We start from the raw sequence: 27960 nt of genomic DNA on the forward strand, positions 1-27960 counted from the left end.
TTTTTTTAACGAAATTATGCCGATAAACGGTCAAATTTTGAGCTTAGATAATTCGACGGTTCTTAATCTAAAGCCTTACCCTGAGAAGATCTTCAAATTGTGTCCATACCTCCACCCATCAGTCTGTTGCCGTATTCACTTAGTAACTGTTGGAAAGAAAAATGTTTTATATAGCGATGATATTTATTTAACGATATACTTACATATTCATTAATTTTAGGTATGTATAATATGTAGACACGATTATGCTCTCGAATATTATAGACATGTATAATAATTTTTGTTGTACACTGAGAAACAAACTGACTATTTTTTCATCGCAAGTTTTTCTATGAGTTGTTTATGGTTTTACTTTACAGCTTACATTACATTCGACAAAAAGATTTACCAACACAATCAAGCAATCATTCAATAATTAAGGAATTATAATAATATCACCAAAAAAAATTTTCAGATATATACATTTATAAAATTGAACTTTCTTACAACGTAGCAGCCTTTTTTTACGAGGGGAAAATCCTTCATGGACACCCTCCGGCGAGGGAGCACCGGAGTGGAGTCAGACTCTTACTGAATAAAAACCATCCACGTATGAGCAGACCTCCGCCTAAGTGGGGCCGCGTTAGCTGCACCACCTCGCCCCGGCACCCAGAGAGGGGCGGCACCCACAAGACCACCCCTCCCTACGACTCGTGGGGTCTCAAGCCAGCCGAAGGTCCCCCGACCCTCCATCTGGCCACCCCACGTAAGAAACGCTCAACCGAATCAGTCTACCATCTGCAGAATGGGGATACATGTCCAGGAGCGTCCCCTCCAAGCCAGGCAGACCTGACCTCCAACGCCCGCCTGTACGACGTTGGGGGTCAGGTCCGCCCGACCTCCAACGCCGGATCGCACCGAGCAAAGCTCCAGCCGCCAGCGCGAGTGTGTGAGTGTGTGCCGGTCACTGACCTTGTACAAGAAGACGTAGTGGTGTCGGTTGGAGAGCGCGTGCGGGCGCTGGTCGCGCAGGCGGCGCACGGCGCGCGGCACGTCGGCCCGCCCCGCCGCCAGCGCGCGCGCGCACAGCTCGCCAGCGATGAGCGCGCACGAGCGGCCCGCGCCCGACGCGCACACCACCACGCACGGCCGCACACCTGCGACAACCGCAACGTTACATATACGTTCATTTTTGTTTCTTTTTCCCCTCAAACACTTCCGAGCACAACGTAAACAATTATTATGTTTTAATTGGTAAAGGAGTAAATAAATTTAGATTAGGAAAAACCGAATTTCGGGATCGTAGGGGTAAGGGGGGGAGGGAGGATCGCTACCCCTGTTACCACTGTCACACTTCGAAACCCCATGGTTATGGAGATATTCATGGTTAAAGTTTTGAGATTAGAAGAAGAATTTCGCAGCTTTCACACGTTATTTTCACATTTCACAAGCTTTTTTTCACATTTCACACGCTACTTTCACATTTCATACGTTATTTTCACGTTTCATAAGTTATTTTCGAACAGGAGTACGTAAAAACGATCTCGACTACAAGATCAACAAACGATACAACTTACGTTACTCATGCTCCGTTCCGTAGTTTTCACATGTTATTTTCACATTCCGCACATGATTTTAATATTTCAAACGTTAATTTAACGTTTTCACACGGTTTTTTAACAAACGATACAATTGATGTTTAACAATTGAGAGCTAGAGGATTTAATCAAAAATGACAAGCCGCTTACCGTTTCGCTCCAAAGCAATGTAAGCATAAATTCATTGTTTTTGTTTAAATAACTATACAGGCACAGGTCTAAGACCATACAGCCTTGTTTCATGTTATGTTTTTTACTTAAATATATTTTTTTTTTATTTATTTACTGTTATATACTCAATATTTCACTTCATTTTATATGACAATAAATAAATAAATAAAAAATATATAGTGAAGTGAAAAACATGACATGAATAAAAAAATACCCTAATCTATTTGACTTCAGAAAGGGGTCGTTTATAGGCATAATTCCGTTACAAAAAAATAACCCTAAACTATCTAATTTAAAAATTACACCGTTTATCGACATAGTTATGTTACAAAAAAAATAACCCTAACCTATCTAATTTAAAAATTACACCATTTATCGACATAGTTTTGTTACAAAAAAAAAATAACCCTAACCTATCTAATTTAAAAATTACACCGTTTATCGACATAGTTTTGTTACAAAAAAAATATCCTAACCTATCTAATTTAAAAATTACATTGATACCGACTACAAGACATCTAAAAGAGAGACGTTTTCAAATATTTAAATAATAAAAAATCTCAAAGACAATTTACTCTAGTTCTCTGTGACTTGTTTCACCTGTATTCAATATATTTTTATTTTTATTTATTTATTATCATATAAAATGAACTGAAATATTAAATATTTTTCGTATATAACAGTAAATAAATAAAAATAAAATATATTTAATTAAAAAACATAGCATGAAACAATGCTGTATGGTATTAGACTTTTGCCTTTACAGTTATTTCAACAAAAACAATGAATTTATGCTTGCATTGCTTTGGAGCGAAACGATAAGTGGCACGGCATTTTTTTTAAAGCATCTATATCTCAGTCATTAATCGCGCGTCGTCGTTTGCGAAAGCAAGATGTCTAGCTTAGTGAAATGTACGAAATGTAATATTGTTATAAACGAATTGCTTTCTTTTGTGTGCAATAAAATAGATGTTATGGACGAGGACAGTATTTGTAGAATATGTGTGAGTGCTTTTTCACCCAATGAAATTACGACAGCGAAAGATCTGTTGTTTGATTCTGTTGTTCCAAAGTCAAAAAAGAAAATCCGTAAGAAAGAAGGTAAAACGCAAAGAGAGATTGAGGACATCATATGCTTGTTAAAGGATACAGACCCAGAGAGTATTCCTATCTTCGTGGCCAGGGACTTGCAAAAACTACCCCCGGTTTCTTTCGATCATGTAGATGTTACAAGTCTGTTGAAAGATATCGTAAAAATTAAGTCTGATATCGCACAGATTAAAGAATGTTATGCATCAAGTGAAGAAATAACATTGCTAAAATCGCAAATAGATGCTCTAAAAAATGCGCCAATAGTGAATGATCATCATAAAAATGTCACCATGAAACGTGGAGCCTGCTTAATGAATAGTTACGTTTATGATAGTGGACCCATGGGATTACCGCCCATGCCACTAAATACATCACCACAAAACGTTTCTACAGACTTTTCACAGGGTGAGAGCTCATCGCCAAGAATCTCCTCGCAGCCACCTATAAATAATATCGTTGAGGGTATGTCGGGTGCGAGTAAGCTAAAACCTACCCGCACATTTGAAGAGGCGATCAACGATCGCTTACCCGATGCGGTGAGTCACCCGCCTAGTGAGGTACAAGTGAGCGGACACACGGCACTCGCGGCCGGTCGTAAATCAATGGCCGATATTGTCCGTAGCGGTGAATGGAAGGAGTGTTCTCATAGTGAAGAATGGAAAGTGGTTCAAAAAAAGAAATTGCGGAATCGATTTATAGGGAAAACTGGAAAAGCTGAAACCGAAATAAATGAAAAATTCAAAGCGGCAGAAATTAGTGTACCAATTTATATTTACAATGTTTCAAAGGAGGTGGCCGTGTGTCACATCAAAGAGTACATTGAAAAGAAATCGAATGTTCATGTTACTATAGAAAAAATGAATATGAAAACGAGAAAGGAATATGATTCCTACAAAATTTTTGTACCTAAACACAAATTAGATTTGTTTTTGAGTGATGAATTTTGGCCGATTGGAGTATCGTATCGGCAATTCATCAACTTCGGGCATATAAAACGGGTATTAAATAAATCAAATAATGACGGAAAACAACCAAAAGATAATACAAAGTAAACCGGTACATGAAATAATTAGTTTTAATTGCAAATGTTTTAAGAGGTCTATTGAAGGCATAAGATCGCTTTGCCAGTCGTGTGACATCATAACCCTGCAAGAGACGTGGTTGTTGCCCCATGACCTGCCCTTACTCAATACGGTGGACGTGAACTTTGGGTGCACCGGAACGTCGGCGGTGGACGCATCGACCGGACTGCTCAGCGGCCGTCCTCACGGCGGTGTGGCGATCTTGTGGCGTAAAAGTGCGTTTGAAAAGGTATCTGTATTGGATTGTGATAACGTTAGGATTGCCGCCGTTAAATTAACTGTAAGTACTCGATCTATAGTTGTTTTTAGTGTCTATATGCCGACCTGTTCTCAGGAAAATTTACCGATTTTTACGGAGTGTTTAAGTGCAATAAGATCTATAATGGAAACAGAGGAGAACTCGGGTGTTGAATCTTTTTATATTTTAGGAGACTTTAATGCTCACCCTAACGAGTTGTTTTTTAATGAGATGATTAATTTCTGTGCTGAGCAAAAGTGGTTATGTGCGGATGTTAAAAATCTAGGAATAGACTCGAATTCTTATACCTTTATAAGCGATGTGCATGGCAGTGTAAGGTGGTTGGATCATTGTATAGTCACAGAATCAGCTAGTAAGACAATAAATAATATATATGTTAAATATGATGTCTACTGGTCGGACCACTTTCCACTTGTGCTAGACTGTGATTTATTTTGTGTAAAACCTAAAATAATGTTACCTAATTGTCGGCCTAATGGCGACAGGGCTAAAGTATTGTGGGGGGAAAGGAATATTTCTCAAATACAAAAGTATAGTCAGATTTGTAACTCTAAACTTAGAGAAATTAACTTTCCGGAAGAAATGACTAAATGTTATGATAGATACTGTAATAATTCTGAGCATAGGGCTATTATTGACAAAATATATGACACTGTAATCAACATTCTGTCTGATGCTGCCGCAGCGACGTATCGCAGCAGGTGTCCCAGAAGGAATGGTTATATAGCCGGGTGGAATAGGTATGTCGCAGACTCACACAGAGTGGCACGGCTTAAATTTAGAATTTGGGTGGATCAGGGAAAACCGCGCGTCGGAAAAATTTATGAAGAAATGTTAGAAAGTAGGAAACATTTTAAAAGCAAATTAAAGTGGTGTCAAGGCAAACAAGAACAAATAAAAATGGATGTCTTAGCATCAGATCTATCGGCAAAGAATTTTGGAAAATTTTGGAGGGATACAAATAAATTAAATATTAGGCCCAGTATCCCCGTAAGCGTAGGGGGTAAACATAATTTGAAAGATATTGCGAATATTTTTAAAGAACATTTCACGGTGACATCACTCTTGGACTCTGTACCGGGTAGCAATAGAGACACTGTGTCTGGAATAACTGTTCAGTTTTTAGCAAAAGATGTGTTTAAAATTATTACTAAAATGACGAGAGGAAGGTCTCCTGGGCACGATGGCCTAAGTATAGAACATTTTAAATATGCCGGCGAGCATCTGCCTCGTATACTTGCGATGCTTTTTAACTGTAGTCTGGGACATACCTATTTACCAGAAGCGTTAATGCGTACAATTGTAGTACCTGTTGTTAAAAATAAGACGGGTGACACGTCTGACACGAGCAACTACCGGCCTATATCTCTTGCAACTACAGCTGCAAAAATACTTGACAGTCTGCTTAACGGCTACCTCGGTAGGTATGTGGAACTTGACGATGCTCAATTCGGGTTCAGGCCAGGTGTTTCTACAGAAAGTGCTATTTTCAGTCTTAAGCATACTGTCAAGTATTATACTCAGAGGAAAACGCCTGTGTATGCTTGCTTTTTAGACCTATCCAAAGCTTTCGATCTGGTAAATTATGAGCTCCTGTGGGAGAAGCTGAGAGGCACGGGTATGCCGGCGGAATGTACCGAGCTCTTAAATTTTTGGTATAAGCACCAAAAAAATCAGGTTAGGTGGGCGGGTGCCGTGTCGGATGAGTATACCCTTACGTGTGGTGTGAGACAGGGTGGACTTAGTTCCCCCACCCTTTTTAATCTCTACATTAATCAGCTGATTGAGGGTCTCAGCAGCGCTCATGTAGGATGTTATATCGACGGACAATGCGTCAATAATTTAAGCTACGCTGACGACATGGTGCTGCTGAGTCCATCAATCGGAGGGTTAAGAAAATTATTAGAGATTTGCGAGTCGTATGCGAGGGCCCATGGCTTAGTGTACAACGCTAGGAAAAGTAAGATTCTCGTGTTTAAGGCTGGTAAGCGGTTGCCAGGTCATGTACCGACAATTACCTTAAACGGGGCAGCATTAAGCAGAGTCAACCAATTTAAATATTTAGGCCATATAATCAATGCTGATTTGAATGATGATGACGATATTGAGAGAGAGCGTAGGGCGCTGGCGGTGAGAAGCAATATGCTCGCACGCAGGTTCGCACGTGGTACTGCGGCTGTCAAAATTACTCTATTCCGGGCTTTTTGTCAATCCTTTTACTCGGGTGGTCTGTGGGTGAGCTACACGCGTCGAGCCTACAGCGCACTACGTATTCAATATAATAATGCCTTCAGAGTGCTGTTGCGGCTACCGCGGTTTTGCAGCGCCTCAGGAATGTTCGCGGATGCTCGGGTCGATGGATTTCACGCGATTATGCGTAAAAAAGCATCGTCTCTGCTGCGCCGCATGAGGGCCAGCAACAACAGCATTCTGAGGACAATCACGGCTCGCCCTGATTGTTCTATTCAAAAGTACTGGATAGAAACAATGACGGGCCAACTAAAATGATTATTATTATTTATTTATTTTTAATTCATCATCTTACTAACAATAACTAACATAGATTATAAGTAAAAATTGTTACTAACACACTAATACACTATGGATGTTCACGTCTGAAATAAACGCTTATTATTATTATTATTATTTATTATTAAACATCAGTTGTATGGTTTGTTAAAAAACCGTGTGAAAACAATAACTTAACGTCTGAAATGTGAATATAACATGTGAAAGCTACGGAACTAAGCATGGTTACTGCAAGTTGTATCGTTTGTTGATCTTGGAGTCGAGATCGTTTTTACGTACTTCTGTTCAAAAATAACTTATAAAGTTGCGAAACGGCGCATGGATTGCACTGCCCGCAGCGCCGGAGCTAAGGTGAAGTCAGACGTGGAGCTCAAAGGTATTGTTATAGCTTTAAATTCTTTCTCTAATCTCCAAACTTTAACCATGGATATCTCCATAACCATGGGGTTTCGAAGTGTGGCAGTGTTACCTTGTGTAGCTTCCCCTACACCCTCCACCCCCAAAAACCCCATAATTCGGTTTTTCCTAGTCTAAAGCTTAGCCGGTAAAGGCAAGCAGCCTTTAAGCTAAGTGTAACAACATGATCATCCGTGTGTACAAATATCAAAAGAAAGAAAAAGAGAAACAAGAGAGAGGGAGGAAGAGAAAGAGAAAAACAACGACGATAAACAATTATTGACATCAACAAACGGACAAAAGAAATAAATTTGAGTACTAAAACTTTACTCACTTTCAACCTCCGAAGCAGCTTTCATTTTGCCCAAAGTACCATTAGTGGCATTTCCTCTTCTCATCATCATCTCCTCGGCCTTAGCGGGAGAGTACACGTTGACTCCATTGCTGGAGCCATTTTCCTCACGGAGTTTCGAAAGATTGTGATATGACGATCTGCTTTGGTCTTGATAAATTACTTCGACACCTGATTATAGTTTTAGATATTAATATTTGAAAACAAGAGTTTGAAAACAAAATATTCTCACGCGTGTACCATAACCAGATGGTTTTTGGTATTTGGAATAATAGTACTTTTTGTGCAAAATGTTTGACACGCTATTTTGGGAATTTAGGGATAGCAATATTTTATCAAAATGATAAAATAAAAGAGTCAGGCTCTAGAGCTGCAGAAATCTAGTCATTGAACCAGACTTTCAAGTCGTACGACTATAATTCTTACCAGCTTTCTGTAACCAGTTAATTCTATGCTGAAGACAAACGACGTGATACTATTTACTAGTCGCTATCTTTCTAAACTTTCCCATATTGTCGCGTTTTCACGTCAAGCATTTAGAGTCGCTCAGTCAGTCAGTCAGTCAGTCAGTCAGTCAGTCAGTCAGTCAGTCAGTCAGTCAGTCAGTCAGTCAGTCAGTCAGTCAGTCAGTCAGTCAGTCAGTCTCAGTCAGTCAGTCAGTCTCAGTCAGTCAGTCAGTCAGTCAGTCAGTCCAGGCTATTGATGTCCACTGTTAGACATAGGCCTCCCCAAGTTAGAGATATAGATATGCCGGTTTTCCGCAACCCTCTACAGCCTATCTTCATAGAACTATCTTAAACTAACACATAAATATCATATTAATTGTTAAGAGCTATCAATGATCAACATTTTGTGACTTTACCATCTTCATCATACTCCTTAGCAGTTTGCGTAATTTTCATATAACTTCGCATTTCCGATAAGAAGTCTATCACGGAGTCGTAATCATCGGGGACGCCCTTAGCTGGCCAGAAGTACCACAAATGAGTGACCTCCCTCCAAGTCCTGGTCGCCATGTTTATAAGCTGAACACTGGATATGGCGTATTTGTCCCTTTGCTCTCTCTTTTTGAGGATAATTTGGAAATCCCCAAAAGTCCTCTTGTTGTCTGATATTTCTGATGGTGGTAAATATTCATAGCATTTTTCCTGTAATAAATTATACATATACAAGTACAATATTATATTATATTTATAAAATTAGAAGCATCAAGTTCCTTACTATAGGAACAGACAACCGTGTGTGTATGTTATAAAATATTTATTTATTTGTAAGAAATCGAAATTCTTAAACACTCCTAATCAATGCTGTTATCGATTAAACAATCAACATTTTTTTGAATACTCAAGTAAATCTTAGGTAACGATAAAGTATTGTAAAGATATTATTTTAAAAAATCGATTTAAAATATCAAAGTCAGAATAAATAAATGGAAAGCAACTCACAACTCCATTTTCCATGTACTCGGTAAGCATCACGATGAGACGAGAGTTCTGTTCCCATATCATCCTCCAGAAATCTATCACAGTGTTGGCTAGTGGAGCCTGACACGCGATATAGTAGTTACGTATATTTCCAGGACCCTAAAAATAAAAAAATAAATTCAAACTCAAAAAATTATATTTGTGGGGATTACCTACATTACACATACTACATAATATAATAACATACGACTGGCGATGCCTGAAGACGTGCGCTAACTAAAAGATTTAAAATTCTGTGCTGCATATTTATAGTGTGCGAGCGGGCAAGCGTATATGTCGCTCCCCCGTCTCGCTCTTGCAAAATCAGCCGATTTTGCTATGTGCATCATTGGTGGAAAAGTAAGCAATCTCATTAGACAGTTAAATTTTAAATATTGTGATATATTAAGGTAAGATGTTTTATTAGTTATTTATTGGTTAATGTGGTTTTAAGATTTTTGTATCTATAGTCGTAAGTTTTTGAAATAAACACATTCCGATCCGAACAGCAAAAAGTGTTAATTCTATCCAACTCCAAAAGAAGAAGTCTACAGTTAGTATAGCTAGGGACGAAAACCCCTTGAATTTACTTCTTTTTTTTTAAGAAGTTGGTAAATAACTAAAATTAGCTAGCCTGGGTTCGAAGACCGCTTTTTTTAGTGAATATATAGATTTTAAGATTGTCTTCATAATAACAAACACAAAAAAAGATTTATCCTATTTTGTGCAGTCGTTCCGAGCCATCGTTCATACATTTCAGCGATTCGTTTTTATTTATATTCATGTACTTTATTATATTATATCTTTATTTTATTTTTATATACATTGATATTTATAAGTAAAACGGGATTTGTACCATTTTTATTGTTTCGCTGTTTTATTGTAAGTTCGCGATATTTCATTACTATTGCAGGCATCACAGTCAGATGTGCATGGTGGCCCATATTACCAAATTAATCATAAAGTTAGCAACCAAGAAAGTTATTATGAACAAAAATTATCTTCTTAATTTTTCGAAATATGAAAATTATCTCACTCACCATTATGTAGTTAGCGTTGATGTACTCTGTAGTCGGATCATTACCGATCCTCTTCAACGGTACTCTAGTCTCTGGCAGTGGCAGTACATTGGAGTACCGATTTTTGTCTTCACACCCTGGCGGTACTTCATCTGGCCGAACAGTTACTGATGGGATTTCTGTAAACTCGGCTATAATAGAGTCTATATCCATCGCGAAATTGGCAAGTGCTGCGTACTGCATAGGGTGTGACGTCACCTATAATGACACGTTTAGATTATAATACAATGAAATAAATTACAAAAAAGCTATAAGAAACAGTCCTTGTACATAAATAAAGGAAACAATCCATTAATAGAAAATTTGTTCAATGATACCTTGACGAATTTTTTTAACAATTAAAATATCAGCCTCCAACAAAATAGAACGTATTATCAAATCGGAGATTTTATAAACTTATGCAGTGTTCAATTTGGGAATTCATTTAATTGATCCTAATAAATTTTAATGCTATGAGATATTTCTCACGTCGATTAGGTGATTTTTAAGGTAAGTCTGCATAAAATTCAATAAAAAAAAAATTGCATAAAAACTATCAGTTTTCATTTCACGAGAATTCGACATCTTTCGCTTCAGTCTTTAATATCCCACTTCTGGGTATAGCCCTCTTTCTCCATGTAGGAGAAGGAGTTGGCGGATATATGAGTAACGATCCCTACTATAAGTAACGGTCGCTATCAGGCGTACATGATAACAATCAGGACCGACGGTTTAACTTGCTCTCCGAGGCACGGTGGGGAGACCCACAAGGACTGCACAAACATCCAGACCACGACAAACATCTGTATGGCCAATACAAATGTTTGCCATGTGCGGGGATCGAACCCGCAACCGCCAGCGCAACAGCCACACACCAGTGCTGTGACCATTGCGCCAACGCGTCGTCACGTTGTCTATTTTCTATCTATTTTATTATAATTAAAAGGCAAATGTTATGTAAAATTTAGTTAATTTTTTAATGTACTTATCTCAATCTCTGGTATACAAAAGTGCGTCGGTGCAAAGTACACATGTCAGAAGTTAAACTTCTTGGGCAAACTAATTTTTAAGTCTCGTTTATATTAAGCTTTAGATTTCCGTTCAAGCGCCATCTAGTTAGTTTACAATGTAATATTAATCGATATTAATGTAACCTTTGTAGTTTCTATAGTACACGCTAGGTGGCTCTGTTGTTCGAAAAAAAATAGCATATCTTCGTGACGTTAATATTATTATTATTGCGTTTCACCCCTAAAAAGTTTACCCTTATGCGCCTAAAGAAGTTTCAATTCAAAATTATTTTAGCAAAATTTTTTTAACCCGACAAATTATATGTTCAAAAACACCACTCGATAAATATCGGGAGCCATGACCACTTATAAAACAGCATGGATTACTTTATTACAAATAATGTCCATACCTCGTCATCATAAGCAGGGTTCCCATAGCTCCGCTTGCTGGCGCGTAGTCGGTGGTTGCCCTTCCTGTGTCCCACGCTGACGCTATCAAGACTATATGCGTCCAAAGATACTGGGGTGCAGCGCTGAGCGTACACGCCACGGCGACCTCGGCGACGTACTATCAACTGAAAAATATAATACCATTTTATTTTGATTGAACCTTTATTAGCCCACTGCCATAGACTTAGATAGTCATAGACTTCTTTGTCAATGTTGGAGAATGTTCGGGGCTTAATGCAACGAAAAGCCCCACTGCGGTTTGGCGATATATCATTTACTACGAGTAACGAACATAACATGAGTATGATACCAGTTGTCAACAACAACAACAGTGACAACTACTGAGACTGACAACTTCACGTGCTCACCAAGGCAGCGTGGGAAGAAACTCAAGGACACACATCCAGACGTTAAACAAATAATTGTAGTAATACAAATATCCATCCCAAGCGGGAATCGAACCCGTAACCGCCAATATTTAGGCGCCTACAGCGTACAGGCACCACTAGGGCACAGCGACATATTTTAAATTTATAACTACTAAAGAATTTAAAATAAAATTGGTTAGATACATATACTTTAAAAGCCAGAATATGTCATAATTTTTATTACCAAATTTCAAATAAATGCCTAATACCTCTCTGTGGCCTAGAGGTATAATTAACACGGAGGAGCAATTAATAATTGTATATTTTTTGTACAAGTAGTAATTAAAGAAAACTTTTAATTCCATGTTGAAAAAGAAGAAAACTCAGCTTTTAGTCATTGGAAAACACACAAACTGTTTTTTTTTTTTTTTTTTAATTAAAACTTGTCCAAACTCTAATCACTACCAAAATATAAAATAATTTTCGTATTCTGACTGATTCCTTGTTGTATATTATTTCCGGGCACGGACTCGGGATTCAAATCCTGGTGAAGACCGTTAAGCGTGAAGTACTTACTGACTTGGTGTGAAAAATAACTGTGACATGTACATAATATGTGTAAGAGGACTTATTTTTATATCTAAAACAAATAAGAATAATACTAACAAGTTAGTTATAAAATTAGTTTTTTTTGTTGTTGTTTAATTTCAAAACATACTTAACAAACGAATCTATGAGTCATGAAGTATTTAAATAGTACACATAAACAAATTCAATTTAGCGATCGTAACGTGGGAATTGTAAAACTCGAATAAGGGACTATCAAATATCGTTTACAACGGTCTGCAAATATTTAAGATTATTTTTTTAACATGCTAATAGACTAATGAGTAATTTTCATAAAAATAATTATATACTGGCCGTGACCTTGGAAGCGTGGTAATTTAATTTTTTTTTCAATCTTATTAAAGTATCCCTATGCTATTCCACACGCTGAGCAATATTTGTATCAAATTTCTACTAGTTGTGTTACGCTTCATTTATTTATTTTAAGTCATATATTTAAGTTACTAAAACATTTAACTGACAAAAAATTCGTGTGTCAAATTAGCACTTCACTGAAACCACTTCAAGAAGGTGGCATATTTGTGGCAAATTTCAACCAGATCCGTTACACTTCAGACAGCCAGTCAGTTCAGCCTATCGCATTATAGTGGACATAGACCTCCCCAAGTTCGCCAGGATCAGGTTTTCCGCAATCCTCGTCCAGCCTAAGCCTAAATCTTACGTAGATCGTCGGTCCATTGGTCCAATTGTTACAGTAACAAATTATAAAAAACTAATTAAGAAAAACTCGTTTAGAATTAGATTCAAAAAACTGTAACATTTTAAACAAGAAAATAAATTTAAAAAAACTAATTTTAAGCATAACAATCACTTTTGGATTATTATTGTTGTTTAATACTGATTATATTCTAGCGACCGCTACATTTAAAACCGCTGTCATACATTTAAATTACTAAAATATTTAACTGACAAAAAATTAGTGTGTCAAATTAGCACTTTGCTGAAAGCACTTCTAGGTAAGAAGGTGACGATGATTTTAGGCGGACAGAACTACTCAAGATTAATATTAACGATGTAATAAATGCGCTTGTCCATTGTATGACGAACTGACGACTATCAACTTTCGACTCGACTTTGAGCTATGTACTTAACAGAACTCTTTTTTAATCAAAAATATGATTTAAATATATTTTTCTGTAACTTTTTTTCTTTTAAGTTGTATTATAAATCACTTTTGCTCCATATTTTTAACATGTAAGTATAAAGATATAAACAAACTATTGTTATATGTATTATATTTACCAATTTAATTAAATATTTAAAAATAATTTTAATGAACAAAACGATGAAAGTTGGTAACTACCTGGTGAGATTGAGTACCGTAAAATGGGGTGAATAGACACAACTTTCAACTTCAAAACTGATTTTCTTACATATTTTGTATAGAAGCTGATTAATAAAACATTGTGAAATCGTGAGTCGTGTTGTAATATACCAAATATGAATCCCAAAAATTAGCGAAATCATGTCTATTATTTGTAAATTGAAAAAAAGTAGGTGGTTTCTATTTACCCGGCAACTGGGGTCAAAAGACACGAGGGAAGGGGTGAATAGAGAAAAAACACTAGGGCTGTCAAATTCAACTTTAATTTATTTATTGAAATAATAAGTAAGAACAAAGACAACATAAATGTATGTATATATTTTATAAATCAGTATATATATAAGTATTAAGTATTTTCAGGAACATTCAATTAAATAATTTAGGAATATAAAAATGGGCAGTATATTTTACAAGCAAACAAGCTTAAAAAAATAACAAAAATATAACAATGTTTAATTCTAACATAAACTATAAAATTCTAAAAAAAACTATATTTGGTAAATAATCTAAGGTTTTCTATAAAATGAGATCAAAAATCACAATTGAAAATAAAATTGGGAACATTGTGATTATAGTAGCAATATAATTCACTTTTGGGGTTTAGTTTTGGAAATTAAATTGGTAACTTGTTATACTACCTATTTAATCTGAATCCATCAGAGCATTTAATATATCATCATCACACCTATAATAAGTGGGCCGCCTAGAATTGGTTTTCGTTGATGCTGTCTCAACAAGTGTATTTGACAATGTTTTCTTTAATTCTGCATCGCTCAGAAGAACAATTCTTTAGAATACCTTTTATACTTCTCGCCACGAGGATCTGGTTTATAAATCCTTGACATGGCGAACGCAATACGATGTAGTGTACCTGTTTGAAATAAATATCAATTATTTAGACTGATATCATTATTATTTACTGAACAGCAAATACAGATAATTATTTAATTTATTTTAATGTTTGAATTTTTATTAAAAAAAAAACAGATAACTACTTAAAATGGTTTTCTAATAATTAATTGATACTTATAATATTTTTAAAGCACGTAGGTAGCTAAGTATAATGAACTAGTCTACGATAGACAACCCTAAAAAACGTGTTTCTATTAACCCCTTTCTCGTTTCTATTAACCTCTCACTCGTATCTATTCACCTCTTTCTTCGTGTCTATTGACCCTAAAGGCGTTTCTATTTACCCCTTTCTCGTATCTATTCACCTCGAAATTGCAGAAAAATGCCTGCATCCTGATTTCACAAGAAATAAGAAAGAAATAATTGAATATTAACAACTTACCTTTGTATTCCTAAAAGATTAGAAATGTATCTTTCCAAATAAATCAATTCGCTAGGTGAAATCTTCAAAGAACTCAATATTGAGCAAAACTTCTCGCAAGGTCTAAAATCACTATTCACACACGTTCACTTTAACTCCTTTTTTCTTTAAACCATTAAACTTTACGTAAATTTGTGTGTTGTCAGCATAAAGGAAAAATATTGCTGTGTAATTAATAGAAGAAATAAACCTTCAATAATAAGCTATATATAATCTAGAGATAAAATAATGAAACTTCCAGTTTTGTTTCTATTCACCCCGCGATTTCTATTCACCCCATTTTACGGTATTGTTTTTAATCCTTAAAAATCGTTCGTTTTTTTTATGACTGTATCTACTATTAGATAATATAAATTAGAGCCACTTAATAAAAAATATATTAAAAGCAAAGCAAAACAAATTCCTTTCTTAAAGTTGGTTAAAATCAAAGATATTTAAATAATCTTACAATGCAATGGACACGTATCCTGAGGTCTGTCATCAACAAGCGTTAGCATTTTGAATTGTAATAACATCCTTCGTGATACAGGTTCGCTTAGTAAGGGCATTTGTGAGTAATTGCGAAACTACTAGAAAGTTTTCTCATTGTAATTACGTATCATTGTTAAAAAAAAATTATAACCAATAATTGTGTTTGGTAGCAAACGAAAAAAACCCAATTCAATTATATCGACAAGTAATACAACGTAAGTAGACGAATAATAGAAAATAACAAACGCACTGGTCTTCACTACGACTTTCGAGGATTCCTCTCGATTTCTTTAGGATTTCATCATCAGATCCTGGTTTCTTTATCATGATATCCAAAAAAAGAATTTTCAAAATCGGTTCATAAATGACGAAGTTATCCCCGAACATACATTTAAAAATATATACGAGTATACGGTCGTATTGAGTAACCTTCTCATTTTTTGAAGTCGCTTAAAAAATATTATACAATTGTCATTCATTTTTCGTTCTAAAAAATATTTTATATTTTTAACACTACAAAGATGGTTAAGAATAAACTTAAGGTCTGGCTTATGGACTCCTGGAATACCTATCCTAAACCTTAACTCTCCCCATAAGTTCTGGCCAATGTTGGGGTAGTTAGTAGCTATGCTGGATTTTATTAATGATACTACTAAATGATGTATTGCGTTTTCAATTCTTTCCAGTAGAATTTCTACACTAAATTTCAGCGAGCTTTGTCTGAGCCTTTTTTAAAAAATAATTTACAAAGTATTTACTTTAAATTAAGCTACCGCCATCATTTATAATAACTCTTCTAAAACTGATATTGTAAATTTATATATTAAAAATAAATCAACGCACATTATTCCCATTTCATTAGTATTTTAGCGAAAAAATTATACACTGTTTGATTAAATAGTCAAAAATAAAAACAGTGAAAACAAAAATATGCCTTATTTTCGGAAATGTAAACACTGACGGTATACGGACTTATCTTCTGCTTTAATTTTTTTCTAAATTTGTCTTCTGTATATTCTTAAATAATGTAAAATAATTAAAATATCCAAGTAACATATCTAAGCCATGTAATAGGTACTTGTATAGGAAAAAATAAATTGTTTTATTTAATCTTAAAAACTTTCGACTAGCTTCACCGGAATGAAAACAAAATGCTGCCCTAAACCGCGTCGAGCGCCCTGCGGAAAACAATCTCGATCACAAATCCCGTGAACGGCGTGTGGGTTGCTCACGCGCACCTCACCGGGGTGACCACACTATATTTTCATTCATTATAAATTATTTGCACTTATTTATGTGAATAAAAATTATTCGAATTCGAAACGTCATTTGATATTTTAAGTTTTTTTTTTGTGAAATGATTTTGACTCGATAGGTGAGTTTTTTTTTTTTTTGTTATAATATATTTGTTTTAATTTCATTTTACTTAACAAATATTTTTATTAAGAACGTTTCTATGTATTTCCTTAAATAGTTTGAGAATTTTAATATCTATATATACATAAGTGAATATTTATCTGTATGTCCTTTATAGAATCGTAAGCTATGCGTTTGATCATATCATGATCTTCATCAAAGTGTTGTGCATGAGCCAAGGTTTCAGAGTTGGTACGCCCAAAAAATAAAAAATAAAAAAAGCTTAGCGACGCGCGCAAGGCATAGTTAGTTTAAAATAAAATTAACAGATTAACAAAAGTTAAATAGTAATCCGTCATTGAATATACTATTTCTAGGTTTTTGTTAATTTTTCATATTTTAATTACTTTATAACAGTTATTATTTAAAAATAAATATTTAACTCTTTGGGAACCTACCTACCATTTATGTATGCAGTGTTTTAATAAATTACTCGTATTAATATTGTAAGTAATTTACGAACAGAACAAATTTTCTCAGCAACTTATTTTCATCTAGATTTCAACGTTGATAGTAAACTAAAGATAAGTTGATCTCCGTAAGATTACCGGTGTAGGCTGGATGAGGGTTGCGGAAAACAGAGATGTCTGGCGGGAACTTGGGGAGGCCTATGTCCAGCAGAGGACTGCAATAGGTTGAATTGACTGACTGAGTTAGCTAAATGCCGTACGTAGGATAAAGTTAATTATGATTTAGTACAAAATTGTGTTTATATTATATATACAATTCTCGTGTCACAATGTTAGCATACTCCTCCAAAACGGCTGGATCGATTTTTATGAAATTTTGTTTGCATATCGGGTAGGTCTGAGAATCGGCCAAATCTATTTTTCATACCGCTAAGTTATGCGGGGGGGGGGATTAAGGGTTAATAGCATATGTGACAAAACAACGTTTGCGGGGTCAGCTAGTTAATGTATAAGAAACTCCATTTCATACACAATTGTTATAGGAATTAGTAAACAATCATTTTGTACGCTGAATCATTTTGATTAGGTTCAGACCACCTGTATGCAACGCTTGTTTTATGTACCATATAGTAAAGATTGAAACTAAAGTAATGATAAATGAATTATTCTCAAATCAAAATAATGTACCGAGGATGCTGGGAGTGTAATAAACAAAACTAAACGTGTCTTTCATAAAAATTACCAAATTAGACATTTTAAAGATGACAATTTCCTACATTTTAAATTGTATGAATCGACGCTAAAAAAATTAGATTGGCAGTTTCTCAAAAAAGAAAACTATCGGCAATCATATAACAAATATCACTATCAAACAATCCAAATGACCCAAAAAAAAACTCATCATTACAGCCTATACAGTCCACTGCTGGACATAGGCCTCCACAAGTTTACGCCAAAAATAACGTGAACTCATGTGTTTTGCCCATAGTCACCACGCTGGGCAGGCGGGTTGGTGACCGCAGTACTGGCTTTGTCGCACCGAAGACGCTGCTGCCCGTCTTCGGCCTGTGTATTTCAAAGCCAGCAGTTGGATGGCTATACCGCCATCGGTCGGCTTCTTAAGTTCCAAGGTGGTTGTGAAAAAAAAACTAATACCAACAAATGAAAAAAAAAATATTGAGAATATAATAATTTACGATTTCAATTTTCAACCAATCCGTAATTTCAGCGTTTAAACACATATCGACGCGATGCTCAACGCGATGCAAAGTTCGTTTAATTAAGTCATAAATCAAATTGGAGTTTCGTATTCAATTTTAAGAGTTAAAGCTGGACACCAGTTTTCATATCGGTCATAAAAATTCCTCACTAGTAACACGAAGTCACCGTCACCTGACACCTCTTATCGTGTTTGCGGGAATTCATACTCGGTCACAATTAATGGGCCACGGACCCTTAAGCGCGATTATTATTGTAAACATCCGCTCGATTATTTAACCGACTTTTCATTTGTATATTTTGGAGTTTCGATGGTTTGTTCTAGAAATTATCTGTGCCTTGCGGGTTCGAACTCGTTAATTTGAGAAAAGAACGTACGTATATTATTTAGACTATAGCCTTCCGCGGTGCGTGGACCATCCAATGGGAAAATATTTTTTTAATTCGGACCAGATCCTGAAATTAGCGCGTTCAAACAAACAAACAAACAAACAAACTCTTCAGCCTTATAATTTCAGTGTAGACTTTCCACGCGTTTCTACTTATCTACGCGTTTCAAAATTTTATTGATTACTATCGTGTCTTTTTATATTTGTAGAATGAATAATAAATTTATTTTGAAATTATACAATATACAGATTTATAATTCACAACTCAAGAAATAAATACTAACTTACTTATTTCTCAAATCTTTCTTTTTTTTTATTATATGATTACTTATGTAATTTAAACTTAAGTCAGAATATTATTACCGTTTTTTAGATCAGTGAATTAATTCTTTACCTCACGCCCATGTGACGGTAGCAAAACGGTTTTTGTGAATATAGCGTAGGGGTATAAGTCGTGTAGAGTTGGAAGCTGATATCTTTTTGACATTACAAGCCTTATGTTCTCATCTTAGCAACATTTTATATAAATTTATTTTTCGTGGGATACGCTTGAGCCTGTAATATACCACTGCTGGGCATAGGCCTCTTTCCCCATGTAGGAGAAGGATCAACCACCACGCAGCTTCAATGCGGGTTGGCAGATATATTCCCTACGGTGTTTATGCGACACGGCACACACATCACTACACTTGTACGGTCGTTCTTTAGTAGGATTATTATTAAGTATTTTGTAATGTCGATTATTGTAGACTTAATCTAAAGACTTTCGTTTTTAAAGCTTCAATTTTGTTACTTTTAATTTAGTTTTACGATGTTCATCGATCATTATTCACTATCAATATTAGATATATTTTTGTTAATTTTTCAGGACCAAAGCTTTACCAGGTAAACTGTTGATCAACAGAACACTCAAATCCGATCAAAAGTACTCAAGTAAGTATTTTGAAAATCATATCATTAATTTAATAATATGTACAATATTTCTTTTAATTAAAAAAAAATTGACAAAAATTAATGATTTTTGAAATCGGAATTCAGAATTGTTTTGTTATCTGAGTGAACAAAAAATCCAATCTCTAAATCTATTTTAATAAAATAAAATTTATTTTAATGTATTTTACTTACAAAATTAAGATGCCAATATTGTAAAAAAATATTTTTTTATTATTACACCTAATATTGAGATGTGACAATTTTTTATAATTACAAGATAACTAAATCAAACTTTCAATTGTTTGTTCTACAGTTTTATTTTGAATTTAAATGTGTGTCATTCCAGACTTCAACAGATATCAAAAGAATGAAATCAGCTACATACTCCAAAGTAGTGAACGTAATTTATCGTGAGAGTCAACTGATATTATGCTCATTACTCTGGATATGTTGACTGATGACGCAACAAGGAAGACTCGATGATTAGAAGAAAAACAATTGGAAAGTCGAAAAAGCTATTAATAGTCTAAGGAACCTTTTAATGCTCGTGATTGTTACAATCAAAATCTAATTATGTAATTTTATTCAAAAAGGCTTCAAAAGCACCATCGAATTAAATCCAATTTAAAATTTCCACTATTTTTAAAAGTGAAGCTACTGATTCAGAGTGCAGATTCTGCAGAGAAAAATCGGCAAAAAATCCGAAGTTACTCTTTTTTTCGGCATCATCTTGCATAAAATACAACGCCACTTAGTCCATTCCTCTCTATCACTCGTGTAATCTTGCACCGAATAATAAGCTTAGTTATTAATATATTTTTATTACAAAGTTTAAATTTATTTAAAAACAATTATAAAATCGTTTGTCGAATTGTATTACTTAATTTATTTAATTTTATTACCCAGAAAGGAAACGTTTACTTTGCACAGTCGGAAACTTGGAGTTACAATTATTTTGTTATTCCTTCTCGTGTTTATACTGCGATTACGATTGATATCAAAACAATCAGTATTTTTGTGAATATGTCCCTACTAATATTATAAATGTTAATGTAAGTTTGTTTGTTACGCTTTCACGCGAATACTACTTAGTCGATCATCATGAAACTTTGTACACATATTCTCGAAGAGATTAGAAGTAACATAGGATACTTTTATTTTAAAAAAATTAATGCGAGCGAAGCCGAGGGTGAAAGCTAGTATGTACATAATATTGCATGCGCTCGATTTATGTAATCTACTATTTTGTGTTTATTTTCTATTTTTTTTTCGAAGTAACTCTTGGTCTACGAGTTTCGAAACAACTTTAATTGTGGTCGTGTTTCTAAGTAATATGTATTGTTTCAGGTTGTTTAATAAAGTATATTTGTATCTTGTGTTTGTAAAAGTTTTACGTTAGTATCGCTTGGTTAAAGATAGATTATGTGTGTAACTTATGATAAATTTAATGTAGACCGAATTAAAACTTTTTGTTCTTGAAATATTAATTTAAAAACTTTTTTCTTTGACTTTTGTGGTGTACATAAATACAACTATTTTTCGTTATCAATATTATAATACACATTTTGGTATTTTTTTCAGAAGTATCAAAGGTGACCAAGCATGCCGTCGAACAACAGAACAATAAAAGGACCGATGTAAGTGTTGTGATGTTTTTTTTTAAATTATATTTAATTAATTGTATATAAATGATTGTCGAATACTTTTAATTCTAAACTCAAAGAATATTTTTCTTTTTATAGATACTTAGACGATAGGGATATCAAAACGTTTGAGGTTTTTATGTCACTCAATGGATAATTTTCATTTGAACAAATACCTAATTGATTGTTTAACTTCTATGTGTGTGTCATTCCAGAGCTTCATAAGATGTGAAAAGAATGAAATCAGCTTCATTCACCAAAGTAGTGAACGTAATTTATCGTGAGAGTCAACTGATATTATGCTCATTACTTTGGATATGTTGACTGATAACGCAACAAGGAAGACTACATATATATAAGACAAGAATTAAAAGATCGAAAAAACTGCAAATAATCAAAGAATCACCAAAATAAAACTGGGTTAATTAATATATTTATGTATGCACGACCGATGTGTAATCGTGTTTTTGATGCATGTTTTATGTATGTAGAAAATATTACATATATTTATCATAGGTAATTTAAACGCGATATTTAAATTTGTCTGAATTTTAATTGAATAAACGTGTTCAGTATGAAACTAATTTTTAAAAATAATTATTGAACCGAATATATATTCGTATAAACATATACCGTGTTAAAATTATAAAATAATAAATAATAATATATGTATATTTAAAAAAAAATATTTATTAATATTTAGTAAGACAGTTTTGAAAAAAAAAACGGCCGCGTGATTGTCGGACTCGCGCACCTAGGCTTCCGTAATAACAAAATTATTAAGAATATTTTTACTATATGATGTAATTAGAAATTTATTCTTTTTGCGAGTGTCGCAAATTTGTAGCATAAACGGCTGTATCTTTTTTTGCGTTGGCTTAGAAGTTTGATTTTTTCACAACTCTAAGGGACAGTAGACTTGAGTATTTGCTATAAATTTCAGATTGATACCTCTACGCGTTCCTAAGAAAAAGGATGTTGACAGATAGACGGACAACAAAGTGATCCTATAAGAGCTCCGTTTCTTCCTTTTGAAGTACGAAATCCTAAAACGAGTGGGCTTTAGACCATACTACTGAAGTAATACTTAGTTAGCAATAAGACTTGCACTGTGTCTTAGATATACAAAACGTAACTAGCTTAAGGGAAAGCGAAAAAGAAAATGTGTGCTCTCATGCTACGTTCGCCTCGCGGGATCACACTTTTTATAACGCTCTCTTCGCGTATTCACCAGCTTACTCCCCAAGTCAAGCGCGCGTAAAGAAGGTTTACTTCGAAAAAACTTACCAGCAATCCAACTAACAGCACCAGAGCAATGACACCAATCGTGCTGACTGCTATAGCTATCGCGGCACCCGACCCCGCCTCCTCTTCCAGAACTCTTGAAGACGACTCAGTTGTCACATCACCAGAATAACTCGTCAAATCTTCTAAATCATTCACCGACTTAGTTGTTGCATCTGTTGTGTATTGCTCTGTTGTTGCTGGCGTAGTTTCAACAAGATGAGCATCGTGTTGCGTTGTTTTTTTTATTTCTGTGGTTGTTATTATCTTTGTTGTTACTGCCTCAGTTGTGATCGGTGTTGGTTCAGTGGTAGTTGTAACTGCTTCAGTAGTTGTTACCGGTAAGGTCACCGTTTTTGGTTGGTTTTCTGTTGTAACAACTTCATTGCGTTTAATATTTTCTTGTGTTGTGCTATCAGTCTCCATTACAGAAACAGTTTCAGTTTTATCAGAGGGCGAGTAAACAGTAACGGGAACTCTTTCAGAATTTATCTCTGTTGCGACACTAACTACGATCGTAGTAGTTTCTACTGGTGAAGTAGTTTCGTTTTCTATTGTAGTTTGTTCATAATTCTGCATAGTACTTCCAGTTGTCGTTACTACAGCAGGAGTTGGCTGAGTAGTTATTTGTGTTACATCTTCAATAACCTCCGTTGTAGTCGGTGTTTCCTCTTTGGTGGAGCTTTCAAGAATTTGTGATGATATTTCTATCATAGGGGTACTATCAATAGTAATAGTAGTTGTTTCATCAAGATGGTCAATCATTGTAACATACTTTGGTCTGTAAGTTGTTATAGGACTTTCCTCTTTAGGTGTAACTTGCGTTCTAGTTGGGAAGGCAGGTATCCAATCTGTGTTATCAGCAGATTCAGTAGTTTCAGTCAGTTCCTCTGTAGGAACATAAGAAAACCTTATTGTAGTTATTTCGTAATCCGTTCTAACAGGTATGTTATTTGACTCTTGCGTTTTGTTCTTCACTTCTGAAGAAGCCGCTGTTTCGTCTTTAGGGGTCGTTACACCTGCAGGTAATTTTGTAATAGATTCAAAACCAGTTGACTTAGTTGCGTCAACTGGTGGAATTTTTTCTGTTTTTGACAATTCTTCTAAATTCGTTTCGTCATTTATCGTCTGATCACCACTAGTAATTGGGATCCACGAAGTTTCAGGATCTTTGTTCCTAAAACTGTTAGTGGTTACTACTGAATTTGTTTTGGAAATGTCTTTTTTAACCGTTTCTGTACTAGAAGGCTCTGGACTACTTTGAACGGATATATTACTTTCAGCTGGTACCCTTTCTGATATTGATTCAGCTGCATTCCCACTCGTGTCATCTATAGAATTTACCTTTGTAGGTAGTACTGGTTTCAAGGGTAACTTATTTTGATAGATTTCTGTTATATTTTTTGATAAGAATTCATTGCTAGTCGTCGTAGGAGTGCTCGTCGTTGTCGAGCTCGTGGTTGTCTCTTTCTTGTCTGGAATTGTCAAAATATTATGATATTAATTTTCGATAATAGTTTAGTATATAGTTTGTAATAAAAATATTATACAAAAAAGAAATATTTAGACAAGGCAGCATATAGCCACCCCCTCTCTTTCCACGGGTATCGTAAGAGGCGACTAAGGGATAACACAGTTCCACTACCACCTTGAAATTTAAAAAGCCGACCGATGGCGGGATAAACATCTAACTGCTGGCTTTGAAATACACAGGCCGAAGACAGGCAGCTGCGTCTTCGGTGTGATGATCAGACAAGGCAAAAAGACTAACGTATAGAAAGTATTCTCCTTTCTTCTCCTATGTGGAGAAAGAGACCTATGTCCAGCAGTGGAATGTAGCAGGCTGAATCGATCGGTCGATCGATACAAAGCATTAAGCGAAAAAATAATCATAAAAATTTATTTCATCGTACAATTATAGATAGAGAGTGCAAGATATAAATAGAGATAGAGTGATATTATAAGAGTTCCTTTTTGACAGTGAACCTAAAAATCTACTTAATATAAAAATAAATTGATAATTTGAAATAATTGTAAACATGTGTTTTTTTTTTTTTTTTCTCACCTATAATTTCGCCGACTTTCTGCAGTTCATTTTCGTCAACACTCTTTTGTGTCGATCCAGTAACATTCACCACGTTACTGGACAACGACGGAGGACTTCGCATGCTAGCCAAGGCCCACGCAGTTAAAGTAGGCGGTATCTCCATATCATTTATCCCACCGCGTGTCTCGTGTGCAGATGTTGAAGTCGAAGATGAAAACTTTGTTGAACCCCTCTTCCACAAGGATGGAATGGTATTATCGGATATAGACTGAGTTTGAACGATTTTTTTAACACCACTAACCTCAGTTTGTAACACTGGATCTATGTCTGAAGACTGAGTTGTTAAAATTGTTCTTGTCGATAATTTTGGTTTATGTGTACTCGATATCTTATCTTTAATATCGAAATGTTCAGAATATATAGTAGTAGGAAGTCTGGGATAATTTGATTTAGTAACATTCTTTCTTGGAGCCATCCATATTGGTTTTGTTTTTGGTGTTGTGTAATGAAATCTTCTTGTCTGCGGTTTATAAGCTTGGTTCGAAGACGCTTGTTCGGTTTGTAAAGTAGATAACACACTGTTTGGAGAATCTTTAGTGCCAGACAAATTGAGTCGTTTCGAATAATTTCTGTTTCTATTATAATTACTCGAAAATAGTCTAGACGTGTCAGTGGAAAATACAACATTTTGTGTTGAAACCGGAACGGGTCCTAATGAACTGAAAATTGAATGATATGTGCTACTAGGCATTGGACTCATTGTAACCGGAGATAATGATACAGCACTTGGATCAGAATCTGAGAAACTTCGCCTTGTCGAAGTCTCCACAAAATCAGGATATTTTGCTTTAATAGACGCTAACTCATCTTTAATTGGTGTACTTAATGTTGGTGAAGGAGATTGATTATCACCGTCACAGTCGTCATCATTAATTTCCTTTATATTATAAGTCTCAGTGGATAATACGGTCATTTCATAATAGATACTCGTACCTTGTACATCTGATAAACCTTTATTGTTAGTATCTGCTTCATCATTATCTAGGAATCGAATTTCTTTGGTATTTTTTATAAATACTGTAGATTTATTAGTAGGAGTATTATTACTTAACTTCTCAAAACCTACATTTTCTTTAACTATTTTATGAACGTTTGTCATATTCGGCGGCGGGGATTTAGCTTTAATAGTGTCTAAAGTATTTAAAATACTGGATGATATTTCTTGATACTTTTTGTCGAAGAAATCATTCTTAGGAGTAGTGAGATCAGAATCAAAATTATAGAATGAATCTGATGATTTATATGATTCCTCGTTAGTTGTATATACATTCTTAGGAAAGTAGGAATCGAATGTAGGCGTATTGTAGTTATGATTTGACTTTTTACTAGATGCATGTTTATATTTCTTAGTACTAAAATCGTCACCATCTTCATCATCAAAACTTGGTATAGTAAAGTAGCTATTATCATCAAACTTAGTTGATGTATATTTTTCAAAAGATTCTTTATCTTCATCCTCGTCTTCTTCGTTAAATCTTTCCTCGCTTTGTGTCTCTAACTTAGCTGAACCTGGCTCGCTATTTTTTACAACTGTAACGGCCGGCATCTTCGTTTTCTTGTAAGTTTGCATACTACTTATAATCTGTGCTGGTTTCTTTACTTCAGGGGTCGGTGTAACAATAATAACATCAGGTGCTTGCGAGGCAGTCACAGTTCTTTTTATAGGGCCCTGTGTCGTAGATTTTGATTGTAAATTAAATTTAACTCTTCCCCTATCCTTATATTTAGCATTCTTCTCTGTGTGTTCCTCACTTGTCGAATCTTTAGGATTCAATTCATTTAATGCTATGTCAAGTGATTTGGATTTGTTTCTTCCCACCCATCCAGTGATATTAACTCTACCATATCTGGGATTTCTGTCGCTCTTAATTAAACTAGAATTCGATTCGATCGGCAAAGTATTTGCTGTTACTAGCGTGCTCGTTATCAGTAGTAAGTTTACTACCAATGTTGCACCTGCAATTGAAAAACGTATATTATTGACTATCTGACACCATAACGTAATATATTTTCTGAGCTATGAACAGTATTACGACAATTTTAATTAATTCACCAGATTTGGTACGAAACAAAATTTCTAACAATATTTGTATATTTTAATATACTTGGAACTTAACAGACTATCATAAGGAAGTGCAAAAAAACATTATTTAAACACATTACTATTTTGAGCAGCACATGAACATTATGCAATGAAAATATATACCATATTATATGTATTGCAATTTTAATTATATAATTAATTATTAGATTGTACATATACAAAGCTATGACGCCGCGTTGGCGCAACGGCTACAGTCATAGGTTGTACCTTTGCGCTGGCGGTTGCGGGTTCGATCCCCGCACATGAAAAATATTTGTATTGGCCATACAGGTGTTTGCCGTGGTTTTGGTGTTTGTGCAGTCCTTGTGGGTCTCCCCACCGTGCCTCGGAAGGCACGTTAAGCCGTCGGTCCCGGTTGTTATCATGTACACCTGATAGCGATCATTACTCATAGTAGGGAATATATCCGCCAACCCGCATTGGAGCAGCGTGGTGGATTAAGCTCTGATCCTTCTCCTACATGGGGAAAGAGGCCTATGCCCAGTAGTGGGATATTACAGGCTGAAGCGTATACAAACCTATACATATTCTGACTGGTGATTCCATAATTATAGCATTTTGCCTTGTAGCTGTGTTCTTAACATCCACCCATTTTACGATTGTAGATCACTCTGAAATAGAAAAATAAATTACGTTACAAATAATGCATAATAAGCATTACTTATTCTTAATGTTCAAGTTTTTTTAGATACTAAAAAGAGTGCCTTGTAAACAATTAGTGAAACAAGCTGTTTAGCAGAATTACAAAACTATACTTCGCTAAAAGCGGAAAATCGGAAAACTGTAAGGTTTTAACCGGTAAGAGTTCTACATAACTCTCCATCTTCCACGATGTAGAGGGTATCTACCACGATTACCCCACGAAAAAGAAAAAAAATAGGTCACATACTAATA

General features: G+C 34.9%; 1 protein-coding gene across 1 annotated transcript; it reads right to left on the reverse strand.

The window, feature by feature from the left end:
• LOC123659214 (flocculation protein FLO11-like) lies at positions 1-27624 on the reverse strand. The gene is made up of 10 exons (XM_045594465.1): positions 27585-27624; positions 24921-26918; positions 22859-24330; positions 11400-11564; positions 9962-10198; positions 8904-9041; positions 8321-8606; positions 7441-7629; positions 952-1136; positions 1-146 (listed from the first exon to the last, which is right to left on the reverse strand). The coding sequence occupies exons 1-10, from the start codon at positions 27610-27612 to the stop codon at positions 93-95; spliced, it is 4752 nt and encodes a 1583-aa protein (XP_045450421.1). The 5' UTR covers positions 27613-27624; the 3' UTR covers positions 1-92.
• Between the last annotated feature and the right edge of the window lie 336 nt (positions 27625-27960).

This window comes from Melitaea cinxia, chromosome 13, assembly GCF_905220565.1.
Source record: "Melitaea cinxia chromosome 13, ilMelCinx1.1, whole genome shotgun sequence".
In the NCBI taxonomy this organism is placed as follows: Eukaryota; Metazoa; Arthropoda; class Insecta; order Lepidoptera; family Nymphalidae; genus Melitaea; species Melitaea cinxia.